A 17,202-nucleotide genomic window follows, 5' to 3' on the forward strand; every position below is an offset into this window, starting at 1 on the left:
TGGCAACTTTGGACACGTAACTTTTAACTTAATATGTAGACCTTTGATACGCAATACTTGAGGAAAAGAATTTCAGTTTACTTTAAAAAAGGTAATCTAAGTAGATATTTTGTTATTTAATTATACCTTATTATCAAGAAGAAATAAAATATCTCTAGTCGAGTTTGCTTCACTAAAAAATACTTCCTTTAAGCACCCAGAATAAACAACAAACAACGCGTGCAGCAGTTCATTCAGGAACTGCTCTTGGGCTTAACTTTGGGCTCTACATATTCATATGTTGCCATAGCACAAGTTTCTAGTACTTAATACACCGACCTCCATAGTAAATTAAGAATGTCCAGGCCGTACGGCACTCAGCCACGCTTAAAGAACACACTCAAATCGATTTTTGTCGGTAATTTAGAGTGGAATGAACAATTGAACGAAACGGATATGGTTATATCACGACACGGATATACCCAGTTCGTTGCCCTGACTAAGAGTATATATAATATATAATACATATTATAAAGAGTGTGTCAGTTCCGCTTCTGAATGTTACGTACACTCCCACAAAACCAGTACATAACACTATTTGAGTGGATATTCCAAAATACTGTGAAACTACCAAGGCTTCTTTTGAGCTTATTTTGATCATATCCAAGTAATGAAACCAGTTGATACATTTTTACGTGATCGCGGCAAGCAACATTTCTATTTGACTCCTTACAAAAAATTATAACCTTTTAAGGAGGAGGCGAAATGCACTCAAATGATAAGCTACGGTGGAGTACAACTTGGAAGGCTGCAGTTTGGGCAGCATTTCGGTGGAAAGTCTGCCATTGGGGGATATGAACTAGCAGGAGCCTTCCGTGGACAGCAATTCGGTGGGCTAACGACGATCTCACTGATTGCCCCAGTAATTGCCATCGAAAATGGGAGCAGTAGAATCCACTTCATCACGGAGCTGTAATCTTCAGTAAACTGGTTTGCTGGCCCTTGGGCTGACTCGCTTTATATAGCCAAATGAATCGTGCTTATCTAATTGGAACCGGGTGGTGTAATTGGCAAATATGCCAATTGGCCTCAGGTGACATTCCGTAACGTATTTGATAAGTTCTCTTATTTTTAAAATGCAAAGGCTTATCATTATATAAGTCGAAAATTTGTAATCCATGTCTATGTTTGACGGTGTGTGTGCGCGTGTGTGCATGTGTTGTGTCTTTGTATGCAGAAGAACTAAGAGAGGGGCCAGAGAAGTGTTTTTAGATAGACACATGTATGTGTTTATAAAAGCAGAAACAAATTGTTCTTGTTAACAAAAACAATATACCCTGATTTCCCATTTTCAATAGATTCAGGGTATGAAAATAATATATAAATGTATATATATATATACAAATTAAGCTTTTTTGCTGTAGTTGTTAGATGTTAGTGTGCGGTGTTGCACAAAATGAGTAGACTTCAATAATCCCGTGGCGACGACCGACGTTCTTTATTATCAAAAATCAACTAAAGTACAGTGACATAAATTCTTATATCCAAAGCTAGCCCTAAACCCTGATTATGCTGACATTGCATATTTACGCGAGGCATCGCATTACTTCGGGCAACAACATTGTTGCGCGTTGGAGCCACTGCTGCTGTTGTGCAATATCCGCTGGGAACGGCTACATTCATGCTGACGGCGCGTGATCAATCTGAACATTTATGTTTTGCTGGTCGATTGTGTTAACTCCTCCCCCACTTAGATGAATGACGTCCCCGGCTTTCTTGAAACTGTTAATTAATGTTTGAAGATCACGTTGACGTTTGTTCCTCTGATGTCTTTGATAGAGTTTCATCGAAGCGTAGCAGGAGAGTAAAAGGATGGCCACGGTTAGCCCAGATACTATTGGCCTTCTTACTAGCCCTTCCTCTAGTTGAGCAATATCCCGCAGATTTTTTATGCTTATCTTCTGCAGGTATGGCAGGCTTGGTATCTCTTGGTGGTCTGTTATATTTAAGAGCGCAGATACCGCTGGTCCCGGGGATTTCCTCACGTAGTTTTTTTGGTTTTGGTATACGGTGTTGTTTACCTTTATCTTGTCGTCAAAGGTAAGGAGGAACGTCCCTTTTACCATCTGCTCGTTGACTGTAGCTGCTCCGTCGTTGATGATGATTACTCCATCGTCGACTATGGTTAGAGGTTCGAGGTGGCTGGGCCGAGTTGAACAATGTGCGGTGTCACCTGAGTGTAGCTGTTGAGCGCATGTTGTGTAGGGTGACTTCTTGCAGAACGTTATTGTGAGGGCTGTACTACAATTTCCTATTGATATTACATGATTTCCACAGTCAGCTAAATTGTAGTCTTCGGCGAAATTTATTATGATGCCGTTGTGTTGGACAGGGTATACGGTTAATTTTTTACATACTATGCTAGGCTTAGGATATCTTATAATGAAATGTAGAAAATTTTCGCTTAACAAAACTTTAATTTGAGATACTTCCATTAAGTCAGTAATAGTGATATTTATAGAGTGTTCATTAACAATGTTTTTTAAATCAGTGGAATCCAAAATGGAGGGGTTTACAATTCCAACCTTTGCAAGTGTTACTGATAGTATTAAGGTTTTTAACTCTGAGATAATTATTCTATTTCTTGTTAGCAGCGTTTCATATAAATGCTCTGTGTCTACTTGTTTTACTTTTGTGTTTTTTACTAGGAGGTTTACGGTGTCAGTTAGCTTATTAATTTGTTCCTGCATTTTTGTGTTTATGGTTATCTGCCTATTTTCTGACTCTACAAGTTCATTCTGTGTAAATTTTAGTTTCTCGAAATCATCATGGTCTGGCGTGCCAGCTACGACCTTTAGAACGGTGCCTAGCATATTGATACTCCTAGCATGTCTATGGTGGACATTTACTGTAGCTATTAATGTTTCTATATGTTGTATGTCTGCGTCTAATAACATTCTCATATGTGATCGGGGGAAATGGTTTGCTAATTCTTTCGTATTTTTTACTATTTCTGAGTATAGGGTAAGGTTGGTTGAGTGCTTCAAGTATTGGAAATCCGTCCAAATGGTTACGTATCCGTCCAAGATCGGTATGTAGTCCATGTTAGTATAGTCAGTCAATTTCGCTGTTATCGTTGTAGCAAAAAGAAGTATAGTCCAAATCCTAAAAAAGATAAAAAAGGGAATTTAATGTTTTGCCTATCTTAGATTGTCCTTGTGGACCACCCTCCCTTTTATTAAGACTGTTGTCCCCAAGTCTGCGTCAATTTTGCCTTCGTTGTATAGTGGTGTCAGTTTGTTCCCTAAGCGTCTGTTTGTTTTTTCCAAAACTGTGTCGCCTATTTGGAATTGTCTATTGTGTCTTGTTTCGTTTACTCTATTTGTTAGGAGTTGTTGTGCCTTTTGAATTTTATTTCCTATCTCTATTTCGAGTTCTGGGGAGGATGAGTGGATTATATCGATTGGTCGTTTGTCCGTTACTGAGTGAATTGTATTGTTATATTCGATAGTTGCTTGAAGTATCGTTTCAACAGTGTCAGTAATTTTCCTTTGAGCTGTTAGGCATCTTGCAATGTCACCGAGGGTGCTATGGAATCTCTCGACTTGTCCGTTTGATGTACTATGGAGTGGTGGGGCATTTACGATTTGAATGTTATATTGATTGTTTAGCAGAGATTTTATTGTTTCGGACTTTATGGAGGGCTCGTTATCGCAATAGATCGTCTTGGTATGCCGGTAAAAATTTACAAGTTGTAAAATTGCTGATTGTATGTCAATTATTGTCCTTGAAGCGATGGGTTGAACAATTGCAAATTTTGAAAATTTATCTATGCACGTAAGGAAGTATTTTTTATTGGTTGAGTATATGTCTATGTGTAGTATTTCGCCCACATAGGAAGGTATGGGTGTTTCTCCAAGTATTTGTTTTTGTGGGTGACGATTGTACTTAGCTGTTTTACAAATTTTACAATTTGAAACAACTTCGTTCGTTAATTTTGTCATTTTCGGAAAAAAATAGTCTTGTAAAATCTGCTTCACATTTTCTTGGGCTGCTCTGTGAGCCCGATTGTGTTCTGTTGCAATTATTTCTTTCTGTTCGTTTTTATCAAAAATGTCATTTACTATGTACTTTGTATATCGAAATGTTGTTGTTGGAAAAGTTTCTATTAGTTTATGTTGTATGAATGCTAATATTGGTAACTCGCAATGGATTGCATTTACGACATCTTTTTTGACTACATCGCAAACTCTTTTGATTAACGAGTCTCTGTTTGAGAAATGAATTGTATGTCGGATTTTCTTACCAAATAGGATAACTGTACGATCAGAGGCTATATTATTTTCTTCTATTATAATTTGGTTTTGGAAACAGTTGATTGGTTTGTCTGTTGTGTCTATGGTGTATGTGAGCGATATTTCGCTGTGAATTGTGGCTCTGTCTGACTGTACATCGTCCTCTAGGGCATGAATATTATGCCGTGACAGTGCGTCCGCAACGTAGTTCTCCTTCCCTGGCTTGTAATAGATGTTTGCGTTATATTCATCTATAAAAGCTTTCCAACGCCTGATTTTTGCGTTCGGGTTTCGGTCGGATACTGCAAACGTCAGAGGCTGATGGTCCGTAAAGATATTTAAATTTTTTACCCCATATAGATAATTTCGGAGGTTTTTAAAGCCCAAACTATTGCAAGTAGTTCCCTCTCATTTGTTGCAAAGATAAGCTCTCTATCCTTTAATGTTCTTGATATCATGGTGATTGGTTTTCCACCTTGTGACAGAACTGCCCCAAGACCAGAGGATGAAGCGTCCGTTGTTAAATCAAACGGCTTCTTGTAGTCAGGGTAGAGCAACATTACATTTTCGGATGCAAGAACCTCTTTTAGCTTCTCGAATGCCGCATGTTGACTCTCGTCAAATTTTACTGGAATTTTTTTGGATTGTCCGGCGCTCACTTTGCCATTTTGGCCTTTTAAGATGTCGCTTATAGGTTTTGCTATAGACGCGAAGTCCTTGATGAAACACCTATAGTAGCTTGCCAACCCAAGGAATGATCTGACGTTAAACAAAGTTGTTGGTACTTCATAGTTACGAATCGCTTCAACTTTACTTGGACATGTCTTTATACCATTACTTGAGACTACGAAACCTAGGTATTCTACACTTTCTTTGAAAAAGTGCGACTTTTCTGGTGAAACTCTCATGTTGGCCTCGTATAGTTTATCTAGGACCCAGGCGATATGCTTGACATGGCTTTCCATATTTTCAGAAAAAATGATTACGTCGTCTACGTAAACATAACAAGATTTTCCAATTTGCTCTCTGAGCACATCGTCAATGGCTCTCTGAAAAATACTAGGTGCATTTTTCAAGCCAAAAGGGAGCCTGCAGAACTCATACTTTCCGCTTCCTACAGAAAAGGCTGTTTTTTTCTCTATCTTTTTTCGGCAAGTAAAATCTGGTGGAATCCGGATTTTAAATCTAGTGTTGTAAAGTACTTTGCTGTGCCTAAGTTGGATAAAATGGAGGCTATATTGGGAATGGGGTATTTGTCATCTATTGTCTTTTTGTTTAGTTTTCTGAAGTCTATAACTAAACGTTTCTTTTTTCTTCCCTGCTCGTCGGTACCTTTTTTATCTACAACCCACACGGGGTTATTGTATGGTGACTGGGACGGACGTATTATACCGTTTTCTAACAGATCTTGAGTTTCTGTGTTTACGAATTCTGATACGCCCATTGGGTATGGATATAATTTTGAATAAATGGGATTCTCGTCCTCTGTTCTAATAGTTGCAATGACATTTGTATTATACGGAAGCGCTTCATTTGGTTCCGCAAATACTCCTGCTCGGGCTTTGAGCATTGTTTGAAATTCCGTTGTTATAGCCTGAGGGGCTTCTATTTCTTTGACACTTGTGAAATTTACGGCTGGGCATTTTAGAAAGTTAATGGTCTCAGAACCATAGTTTGTTGTTAGTTTCTTATTTTTGAAGTCTAATAAAACGTTGGTTTGGTTTAGTAGGTCAAGTCCGATTATACCATCGAATGTCGTGAGGTTTGGTAATAAGAAAAATGTTGTCTTGGTATTAAAAAGGTGCATTATGCATTTCTTGTCAACTACGTTGTGGCCATGGATTGATTTTAATCGAAAGGGTTTTTCTACCGGCGTAATATTTTTTAGTTCTTTTAATGGTCTCACGTAATTCTTTGAGGCTCCGGTATCTATTAGCAACTTTATGGTTTTCCCTGCTATCGTTCTCTCTATGAACGGGAGCAGGGATTTATTCCCTAAAAAATTGACCTGGTCGTATTCGTCCAATTCATTGTCAACGTCTTCTGTCTCGGTTTCTGCGATCGCTTGGTATTCGCTATTGTCCTGCTCGTATTCTGTATCTTCTGTTCCTAGGTGGTTAACTCTTTGCTGTTTCGGTCCTGTGAACCGTGCGCTACCGCTGTTTGGTCGTTTGTTTGCCTGTCCCTGGTTATTGTAGTTTTCGTATTGAGTGCGTCGTTGTTGATTTGGCCACTGAGTCTGTTTCGAGAAGGTCGCGTTTTGTTGGTGTTGCGTAGCCTGTCTGAAGCGAGAAGATGAGTCAACGTCCATTGGTTCTACCTGTTCTTGTCGTGGTGAGAATTCTGGTCTTTTGTAGTGTGGGCTTTTTCCTGGTTGGTTGTGTTTTGGGTCTTGAGCTAGAGTCTTGTCTCTGACTTGCTGTCTTTGTTCGATCTTCTGCGCTTTTTCTTCTATACTGCGGGCGAAATTTGTGGCGAACATATAACGTTCATGATTTGACTCAACTTCTTGAGCCAATGCCAATGCAGAGGGAAGATCAATTGGTCTAGCTGAGAATAGGACATCACTTAAGGCCTTCCTGGTTCCTGAGATGAATACTCGCAGGGCGTCTGCTCTATATTTCTCATTTAGCGAAGAGGCAACGGTGGTGTCGTAGGTCATGATTGTCTTATTTATAAGTAAAGTCAGTTTCTTTTCTACCTCGTCGTAGTACTGCAGTAGTGTCAAATTTCCTTGGCGGAGTGTTGACATCTCCTGTTCAATTAAGTATATCGGTCGTTTGTCGGAGTACGTGAAATCTAACCGATTTATAATGGCCTTAAAATTTAGAGGAGTGTCGAAAGAAGAGAGTACCATATCAGCAGCGTTCTTAATTTTGTTTCTTAATATTCCCAAAGCTTGATAATGCTTTGAGCTACCATCGTATTTCTCATATACCTTGTATGCGATATGCGCAGCCTTTCTCCAAGATACATAAGTTTCGCTTTTTCCTTCAAAGTCCGGGAGGGACTTCATGATGTCAAGGGTTTCGTTGCAAATAACACCTATTTTGATTTCTGCCTCCTTGAAAGTTTCTACCTCGGGTGCGCTAACCTGTACTGAATTTATACGTTGTTCAATTTCGTTTAATTTTCTATCAAAGCTATCTTTTTGAGCAGCTAAAGCGCTTGCGACTGCGCCTTCTACTATAGCTTTTAATTGATCTGAATTCAAAGCCATTTTTAAATTTTCTGTGTTGTAAATTTTTCGAAAATTTGTTATTAAATCTTGTATTTCACTATCACTCATAGGGCAAGTAAAGACAGGGAATTTTGCGTGCTGCGTTTTTTGTTATTAATAATTAATATTTAAAGGTTGAAATTGTATTTTTATTTGTTTTTACTCCTTAATTTCTTTTTTTGCAATGAACACTCTACTCACATGTTCTTATATTATGTTAGTAGACTGTATGTTGTGTGTTTCTTCGCTGATGAGCCGCTTCGTGGTGGGTGTCTTCGCTGCGTACTGCTTCGTCTAATGCTGCTTTCTTTTTTTCTTTTTCGTTTTGGTTATGCGTTTTAGTTGTCTTGCTTTTTTTTTTTTGCACTTGTGGGGTATTTATCTCACTGAATGCTTGTTTTAATCGAAGTTTTAATTTCGTTTTTTTTTTTTTTTTTGTTTTTTGGGTTCGTTTCGGTTGGGCGCCAATTAAGCTTTTTTGCTGTAGTTGTTAGATGTTAGTGTGCGGTGTTGCACAAAATGAGTAGACTTCAATAATCCCGTGGCGACGACCGACGTTCTTTATTATCAAAAATCAACTAAAGTACAGTGACATAAATTCTTATATCCAAAGCTAGCCCTAAACCCTGATTATGCTGACATTGCATATTTACGCGAGGCATCGCATTACTTCGGGCAACAACATTGTTGCGCGTTGGAGCCACTGCTGCTGTTGTGCAATATCCGCTGGGAACGGCTACATTCATGCTGACGGCGCGTGATCAATCTGAACATTTATGTTTTGCTGGTCGATTGTGTTAACTTACACATTGCCTGCAATACTTATGTTAAAGTGATTCTCTGGAATTCATAAAAAATAAATCAATTCAGAGTATATTTACTTTTGGGAGCTGCCTTAAATATTCTTCAATTGGCATTTGATTTTCTTGCTGACTTTTAGTTTTGTTAAATTTGATTTAATTGGCGTATGCCCTCTGGTGCTTGGCCCAGCAAATGTTGTTCGCTTTTATTGCCATGGCTGACGCATAGCTGCACACGATTTATTCAAGCAGTGCAAATTACTTTTGCACTCACTGTTGAATTACCACCTGAGCCCCTCAGCGAAAGTATGCCAACGTAGACTCTGCCTCGCAGCGCAACAAATGAAATTTGCCAGCACAAAAAGCATATGAAACTCATGCCAAATGTAGTCTCTCTCCACGGCTGCTCTGCAGTCTCCTTCCCGGCTCAGCTGCTGCTTCATCAGCCGAAGAGCCATTCTACATGAGCTCTGCCTTTGAGCTACTGCAAATTCCATAAAAGTCATGCAGGCTCCTAACTGAGTTTCGTTGGGCAGCGCTTTGTAAGGAAATAGATTGCATCATCGAAATATTTCCTCTCAATTTTACTTTCAATTCTCGCTCTATCTATCTCTATCCTGTTAAGCACCCAGAATAAACAACAAACAACGCGTGCAGCAGTTCATTCAGGAACTGCTCTTGGGCTTAACTTTGGGCTCTATGACAATTACATACATATTCATATGTTGCCATAGCACAAGTTTCTAGTACTCAGTACACCGACCTCCATAGTAAATTAAGAATGTCCAGGCCGTACGGCATTCAGCCACGCTTAAAGAACACCCTCAAATCGATTTTTGTCGGTAATTTAGAGTGGAATGAACAATTGAACGAAACGGATATGGTTATATCACGACACGGATATACCCAGTTCGTTGCCCTGACTAAGAGTATATATAATATATAATACATATTATAAAGAGTGTGTCAGTTCCGCTTCTGCATGTTACGTACACTCCCACAAAACCAGTACATAACACTATTTGAGTGGATATTCCAAAATACTGTGAAACTACCAAGGCTTCTTTTGAGCTTATTTTGATCATATCCAAGTAATGAAACCAGTTGATACATTTTTACGTGATCGCGGCAAGCAACATTTCTATTTGACTCCTTACAAAAAATTATAACCTTTTAAGGAGGAGGCGAAATGCACTCAAATGATAAGCTACGGTGGAGTACAACTTGGAAGGCTGCAGTTTGGGCAGCATTTCGGTGGAAAGTCTGCCATTGGGGGATATGAACTAGCAGGAGCCTTCCGTGGACAGCAATTCGGTGGGCTAACGACGATCTCACTGATTGCCCCAGTAATTGCCATCGAAAATGGGAGCAGTAGAATCCACTTCATCACGGAGCTGTAATCTTCAGTAAACTGGTTTGCTGGCCCTTGGGCTGACTCGCTTTATATAGCCAAATGAATCGTGCTTATCTAATTGGAACCGGGTGGTGTAATTGGCAAATATGCCAATTGGCCTCAGGTGACATTCCGTAACGTATTTGATAAGTTCTCTTATTTTTAAAATGCAAAGGCTTATCATTATATAAGTCGAAAATTTGTAATCCATGTCTATGTTTGACGGTGTGTGTGCGCGTGTGTGCATGTGTTGTGTCTTTTGTATGCAGAAGAACTAAGAGAGTAACCAGAGAAATGTTTTTAGATAGACACATGTATGTGTTTATAAAAGCAGAAACAAATTGTTCTTGTTAACAAAAACAATATACCCTGATTTCCCATTTTCAATAGATTCAGGGTATGAAAATAATATATAAATGTATATATATATATACACATTGCCTGCAATACTTATGTTAAAGTGATTCTCTGGAATTCATAAAAAATAAATCAATTCAGAGTATATTTACTTTTGGGAGCTGCCTTTAATATTCTTCAATTGGCATTTGATTTTCTTGCTGACTTTTAGTTTTGTTAAATTTGATTTAATTGGCGTATGCCCTCTGGTGCTTGGCCCAGCAAATGTTGTTCGCTTTTATTGCCATGGCTGACGCATAGCTGCACACGATTTATTCAAGCAGTGCAAATTACTTTTGCACTCACTGTTGAATTACCACCTGAGCCCCTCAGCGAAAGTATGCCAACGTAGACTCTGCCTCGCAGCGCAACAAATGAAATTTGCCAGCACAAAAAGCATATGAAACTCATGCCAAATGTAGTCTCTCTCCACGGCTGCTCTGCAGTCTCCTTCCCGGCTCAGCTGCTGCTTCATCAGCCGAAGAGCCATTCTACATGAGCTCTGCCTTTGAGCTACTGCAAATTCCATAAAAGTCATGCAGGCTCCTAACTGAGTTTCGTTGGGCAGCGCTTTGTAAGGAAATAGATTGCATCATCGAAATATTTCCTCTCAATTTTACTTTCAATTCTCGCTCTATCTATCTCTATCCTGTTGCTTTCTGTGGTAAGCTGGTTTCCTCTTATTTTCATCTTTGCCGTCAAATGATGAGTTGGCAAAATACTCTCGACATTCCTCTCACTAAATTATTTACGCTGCTGCTGCCTTCCACTTCGAATGAAATTTGTAAAAATTGACTTTGAGTGACATTTATCTGTGAAGTGCATTAGCAGAAAAACTTTTCAATATTTTGCATCTCACTCGAGAGCTGCATTCTGTCATTGATTAAATATGCCCTTATTAAATATACATACATCGGAAAATATCTAAAGAGGAAGATGGAGAGACAGCTGTGCAGTCTCTTTATTGTGGAGGAAGACCTCTATGATTCTATATGGAAATATATCACCTCATGGGACTGACTACTCACCCTGTCTCAGTTACATCGCCTGCTGGCATCGGCTCCATCAGAGCCAACCACGACAATGTCCAGCTCTGGCAGCTCGGCTGCGCTCTGGAAGAGGCACTCGCTCGTCTCCAGCATGCTGATGCCCGTCGTGTTGTCGGAGCTGACGAAGGGCGTCTCGCTGAAGCGCACCTCCACCGTCTGCTCGTCGCCGGAGTCGATGTAGTCGCCGTCCTCGTCTGTGCGCCGGCGGATGCGACGGGTGAGCTCCACCTGCTGCTGCTGCTGCTGTTGCTGTTGCTGCTGCTGGGACTGGGACTGGGATTGAGACTGGGACTGACAGCCGTGGAGCAGGGCAGCGTTGATGCCGCGTCCACTGAGTATGGGGGAGACGGCGCCGTTGCCGTTGCCGTAGGTGGGCTCGCGCGGTATGATGAGCAGCTTCTCCTTGGGCAAGCAGGTCTCCTGGGTGATGCCATTGTCGTCCGGATCGTCGGCATCCAGGCTGCCGCCGGGGCCGCCCTCGCCGTTGCCGTGGTGGAGGCGCGGGCCGCAGGTGTTGCGATCGCTGCGATTGTAGCCGCGGGTGATGTTGATGATGTTGTTGTTGGAGGGATTGAAGCAGGGCAGCACGTGCTTGAACTCCTTGCGGAAGTTCTCGTTCAGCCAGGCGTACAGGAAGGGATTGTAGCACGTGGAGCTCATGGCGATCGAGTGGGCCACGAAGAAGAAGAGCATGTAGAGGCGCCACTCATTCGACTTGTCGTCGAAGTCATCGAATATGTTCACCAGGTTGATGGGCAGCCAGCTGAGTCCAAAGACGGCCACCATTGCGATCAGCATGCGATTCGTGCGCTTCTTGCGATCGCGATCCGCCTCCTCGCGGCGCGACGACTTCGAGCCGGGCTTGGCCCTGGCCCGCTGATTCAGCTTGACTGAGATCCAGACATAGCAAATGGATATGATGAAGAACGGCAGGACGAACTGCAGCGTCGTGGTGATGGCTCCGAACACCTTGCGGTAGTGCTCCGACGGCCAGTTCTCCTCGCAGACGGTGACGCCGTCCGAGATCACCTGCATGTAGGCCTGGGCAGCCGAGGTGGCGTCGGGCGCGGGATAGCCGTAGCTGCGGCCCCAGCCGCTCGTCTCATTCACGCCGATCAGCTGGGTGGCGTTGTCCATCACCTCGTTGGTCATCTTCATGTACATGCCGTAGGGCACCGTGGCCAGCAGAGCGATCACCCAGATGCTGACTATGATGCCGATGCACGTGGAGAGCTTCATGCGCGGGTGGAACGGGTAAATGATCACGAAATACCGATCGATGGCAATCGAGGTGAGCGTCAGCGTCGATATATATATGCTGCAGCCCTGGGCAAATGAGACCAGATGACAGAGCGTCCGGCCGAACGCCCAGCGGCCCATGAACGTGTAGAGGGGCGTAAAGGGCACGGCCAGCACGCAGAGCAGAATGTCGGAGAGGGCCAGGTTGGTAATGAATATATTGGTGACCGTCTGCATGGCCCGATTCCGCAGCACCACATAGCAGACCAGCACGTTGCCAAACACGCCCAGCACAAACACCGTGGTGTAGAGCACATAGAAGAAGATCTGCACGAACTGATTGTGTATAATGCCTGATTTATCGCCATCCGTGGCATCCACACTCAGGCTGCCGACGGTGCTGCTGCTGGCGGCGGTGCTGCTGGGGAAGCTGATGGTGGCTGTGGGGCTGATGGTGGTGGTGGTGGTGCTGCTGCTGCCGCTGCCGTGCGTGGCCAGTGTGGTGGTGCTGCTGCCACTCCAGTTCATGCCCAGCACATGGGGCAGCTGCGTGCTGACTGAGACCAGCCAAGCGTTAACCGTCTCGTTGCTGACATTGGCCATGCTTAAGGACTTTGTTTGGATACCTAATGAGTCGCTTTCCAGTTGGAGATTCAGCTCAAGGGCGGGGGCCAATGGCTATAGCAGTGGCTGCGGCTGAGTGGATTGCTGTTGTTGCTTTTGTTATTGTTATTGTTGCTGTTGCTGTTGAATTCTGTCCGGTTTTACCGGAAGTGCGCCACTTAAGCAGCCATTTCCGTCGTCTAGGCCGGATCACGTTTCAAGTTTATCTTTATCTTTAGCTTCAGCTTCAGCTTTATCTTGAATGCCTTTTCACTTGTATTCAAAAAGTTTGCCTTAATATTTGGCTCATTGCTAATTGCTCCAATGCTAAAAAGATAAAAAGAAAGAATTTCAGAAAAATCATTAGCATTAGATTTGTAGTATAAATGTAAAAGTTCATCCGACCGGAATTGCTTCTTAGTTGGAATTTGAAACTTAGTTTGCTTACTACTTGCTCTCTCTTCCCATCCCCCTCCCACCCACTTCCATTTATAACTGTTGTCCCGAAGGATTAAGCTATACCCTTGGCAGCCATCTGCTCAGTTGCTGGCTCACTTGCACTCTCCCTCTCTCTCTATCTCTCTCTCTCTCTGCCTCTGTCTCTGTCTGTAGTAAAAACAATGTGGCAGCAGCAAAATGCGCCAAGGCGGAAACCAAACTGTGCCACCAGAACTCAACTTTTGTATTGTCTCAGGGCAGTTTATATAACTAGAGTTGGATAAGTCAGTGCGATAGAGACACCAGCCCTGACACCTTGGCAGCTCATTGAATTTGATATACAATGCGAAATGGCGTGGAATAGTGCAAGGAATTCCGCTTAAAGCGAAACACTATTTAAAACTGACTTGTGCTATGAAATTATTCATAATGTTAATAGTGAATGCCAGGGATTTCATTCCTTATTTTACATAACCAAGGATTAATTTGCTTTATGCTTCAACTCAGCTCACAAATTAATATAATGTTTGATAATATCCACGTAATGCAACCAGTTGATACATTTCTACAATATGTATATTCGACCTCTCACAATGCAAGTATTCAAATTGCAGTCTGGGTAGCATTCCTGTGGGAAGCCTGTCATTGATGGGTATGAACTAGCAGGAAAATGTCTTGTGCAACTTCCGCTGGCAAATCGAAAACCCCAGTGGTTGGCGACTGCCATACAAAATGTGAGAATGCACTTGATCACTGTAATCTCCTGTATATTAACTTGGCTCATGGTCTGTCAGGAAAAGCTAATGGAATTTGCGTATCTAATTAAAAACTGCCGATTCTAAATTAAATCCATTAAATCTGTAAAATATTTTATAAGATTTTTGCTTGTGCTATAGCGCTAAAGGGAAAAATAAAGGAGCTGAGGAGAATCGCAACAGAGTATTAATCTGTCGATTACATGAATTGTACAACAAATTTCATTTCAATTTATAAAGTAAAGTATATTGTTTTTTTCGAAAATAGAAATTCCGTTGAATATTCTTGACTGTTTTCTGTTCTTCATTAAAGTTGATATGATAACAAATCAATAAATTAATTTCCTCTTTAGAGTGAACAGAGTCTGTCGTAGTATTTGAGCAGCTATGCAGCTATATGAAGATGATTAGATCGAGTGCTCTATGCAGATGTGAAGCTAATTGCATTCGGTTAGCCCGATTTCCGTGGAAAACTCTTCAAAGCGCAGTTCCAGATGCCTGCACAGCCAACAGCACTTTAATACGCCTGCTGCCTCTGAAAGGAATGCACAGCGCAGAGCTTAGCCCATCGCAATATGCAGAGCAAGCAAGGAGCCTAATATCAATTAGAAACATCGCATGCAGCTACACTCAATCCAAGTTTAGATTTGTATACACACACTTTTGAAATATACATGCCAGATAACAAATATGCAGTAATATTATTTCTGAGTATGAATAGTTAGCTGTTGGTATTAAAAGAAATTTGACCTTACAGTACAACCCCTACATATGTTAAGTCTGTGTCAATGCTTGCAATAGCAAGCAAGAGCTTGTAAACAAATTCTGAGTCAAACGTCGCATTGATTTAGCATCTCTCCCACTCAGCTGTAATCTAAGTCCCCCAAGCAGAAACACTCTTAAGGCACATCCAATGGCCTTCTCTCTCTCTCTCTCTCTCTCTCTCTCTCTCTCTTTCTCTACAAATTCTTAATGGCTGGACAAGCCACTTTAATTTGCCTTTCCATTTATTGCTTTCCATAAATTGCGTGTTTCAATATTGAGAAAATACCTTTTACCAAATCAAAGCCCAAGACAGTGAGAGAATGTCAAAAATGGTTGAGCACCGCGGGCGCAAGCCGAAAAATATAATAACTTTGATAAATTAATAGGCGGAAGTGTGCTAAAACGCTGGCCCGGCATCCGGGGCAGGTTGGCAAGAAACGGCCGCAGGATAGGTTGCAGCACGAAACGAACTGCGACAGCCGGAAATTCCGTAAAAAATGGCAGTTAAGAATTTTATATTAACGCATTGGCCCGACAAGGGGCCCACAGCCCGTAAACCGTAGACCGTGGACCGTCGACCGTAGCCCACAACAAAGGCGGTAACTACTCAAGCTGTAAACATTATCGAAATCATTATTATTATCAGGCAGCAGCAGCTCATCATCAGCATCATTATCATCTTCATCATCATCATCATTGTCGTTGTCATCTTGCTTATCCCGCACATTATCTCTACCAACAAGGCAGCACAAAGCAGCTTGAGTGTGTCATCCTGCCGGCTGTCCGACTGCCCGACAATTCGACAGCCGGTGCTGGTAGCGTAAGCTGCGCCACTTGGTAATTTTAATTTTGATGCATTTGTCACCATTTTTTTCGGAACGATTTATCTTCCAGATGAAGCTGCGCTGTAATGAAACGAGGCATCGGTGTCACAGCCAACCGCTTACTTTAATGGGATTTACTTTATGTTTTTCCTCTTCTTTGTATTTTGTATAGGTGAAGCATTGCTTCGCATAGCTGCCAGCCGCACAGCAGCCCCTCTGCTTGTACTTACAGCAACAACATCTATTGCCTACTTATAGGCGCACGTGAAGCTTTTATGGATTTCCCTTCTTGGTCTATCGAAAGGGACAGGAGGCGACTCTGGTCTACGTGGCTGACCCTTTGGAGTAGAAGGAGGAATTTCTCGGAAGGAGACTTGGCTTTTCACTTTTACTTTCTCAACTTTCTCGCACTCCCCCTACACACTTTGTCAGACACTTTGTTTTATTGCTTTATTTGTCAGAGCCATGTATCTAGATGGTGGCTACAGGAATTCTGAGTTAAATTTTTATATTTTTTTATGAGAGAAATAAAACATTAAATAAGCGGCAATAAAAATTAATATATATAAATGATAGTGTAGACACACTTGAACTACTGCAGAGCTATGGCTTAATAGTCCTATAATAACTCTTAAAGTACAATAAAAATAACTTTAAAATTGTTCATTCAGGCACACATATCAATATATAGTCTTATAGCCTGCTTTTGATCAATTATTTTATTGTATAAAAATTAATCTATTCGTCCAATTGCCTTTCGCGTGTGAGTCCATGTGCTAGAGTAAGAAGATAATGCGGTCTGTTAAGTTAACAGCGGGACGACATTCTGCTGAATTTCAATGAGACTCAAGAAACTTTGACACTGTTATCTATCTTTAAACAAGTGAATCGTGCTAAACTGCAAATTACAAGCTCATCTCAAAACCTAAACAACTAAAAGTTCTACACGATTTACTTATTGTTAGATAATTAATGTTAAAAGTAAAAGGAACTGCTCTTTTCGTATCATTCTAAGTCTTTTAACAGTGAGTTAGTGTTAAAACGTTTTTTTTTTTTTTATTGCAGCTTTTACACAAAGCGCTAAGTGTTTTAAAGTTATGCTGAAGAATTATAATCATATTCGATTTATTTAAATATTGACATTATTTTTGCTTATGTATTTTTTCGTCTTCCTCTTTTATTAAAGATTGAGTATCTATTACATATTAATTGCAAAGACAATACATATTTAGGTATAAGCATTATCATTTTCATTATTCATGTTGGAGTTTGGTTCATGTCAATAGTACTAGACTTATAGTCCCTCATTATGTGCTTGTTATCCTGCATATCAATCCTGCGATATTTGTCCTGAGGAAATCAAGTTTCAAGATGAATTTTATTCGATATTAATAATATTGAGCAAAATTGAAGATGAGCTTACCATGATCTATAGTACAATATATT

General features: G+C 41.2%; 1 protein-coding gene across 1 annotated transcript in view; it reads right to left on the reverse strand.

The window, feature by feature from the left end:
• The window catches only part of LOC6583242 (prolactin-releasing peptide receptor), a 48,335-nt gene that overhangs the window by 18,910 nt on the left and 12,223 nt on the right, over positions 1 to 17,202 (reverse strand). The window contains exon 2 of the mRNA XM_002008879.4: positions 11,112 to 13,301. Within this exon, the coding sequence (XP_002008915.1) occupies positions 11,118 to 12,974 (1,857 nt within the window). The 5' untranslated portion in view covers positions 12,975 to 13,301 and the 3' untranslated portion in view covers positions 11,112 to 11,117. The remainder of the gene's footprint in view (positions 1 to 11,111; positions 13,302 to 17,202) is intronic.

This window comes from Drosophila mojavensis, unplaced genomic scaffold (genome assembly GCF_018153725.1).
Source record: "Drosophila mojavensis isolate 15081-1352.22 unplaced genomic scaffold, ASM1815372v1 contig_74, whole genome shotgun sequence".
Classification (NCBI taxonomy): Eukaryota; Metazoa; Arthropoda; class Insecta; order Diptera; family Drosophilidae; genus Drosophila; species Drosophila mojavensis.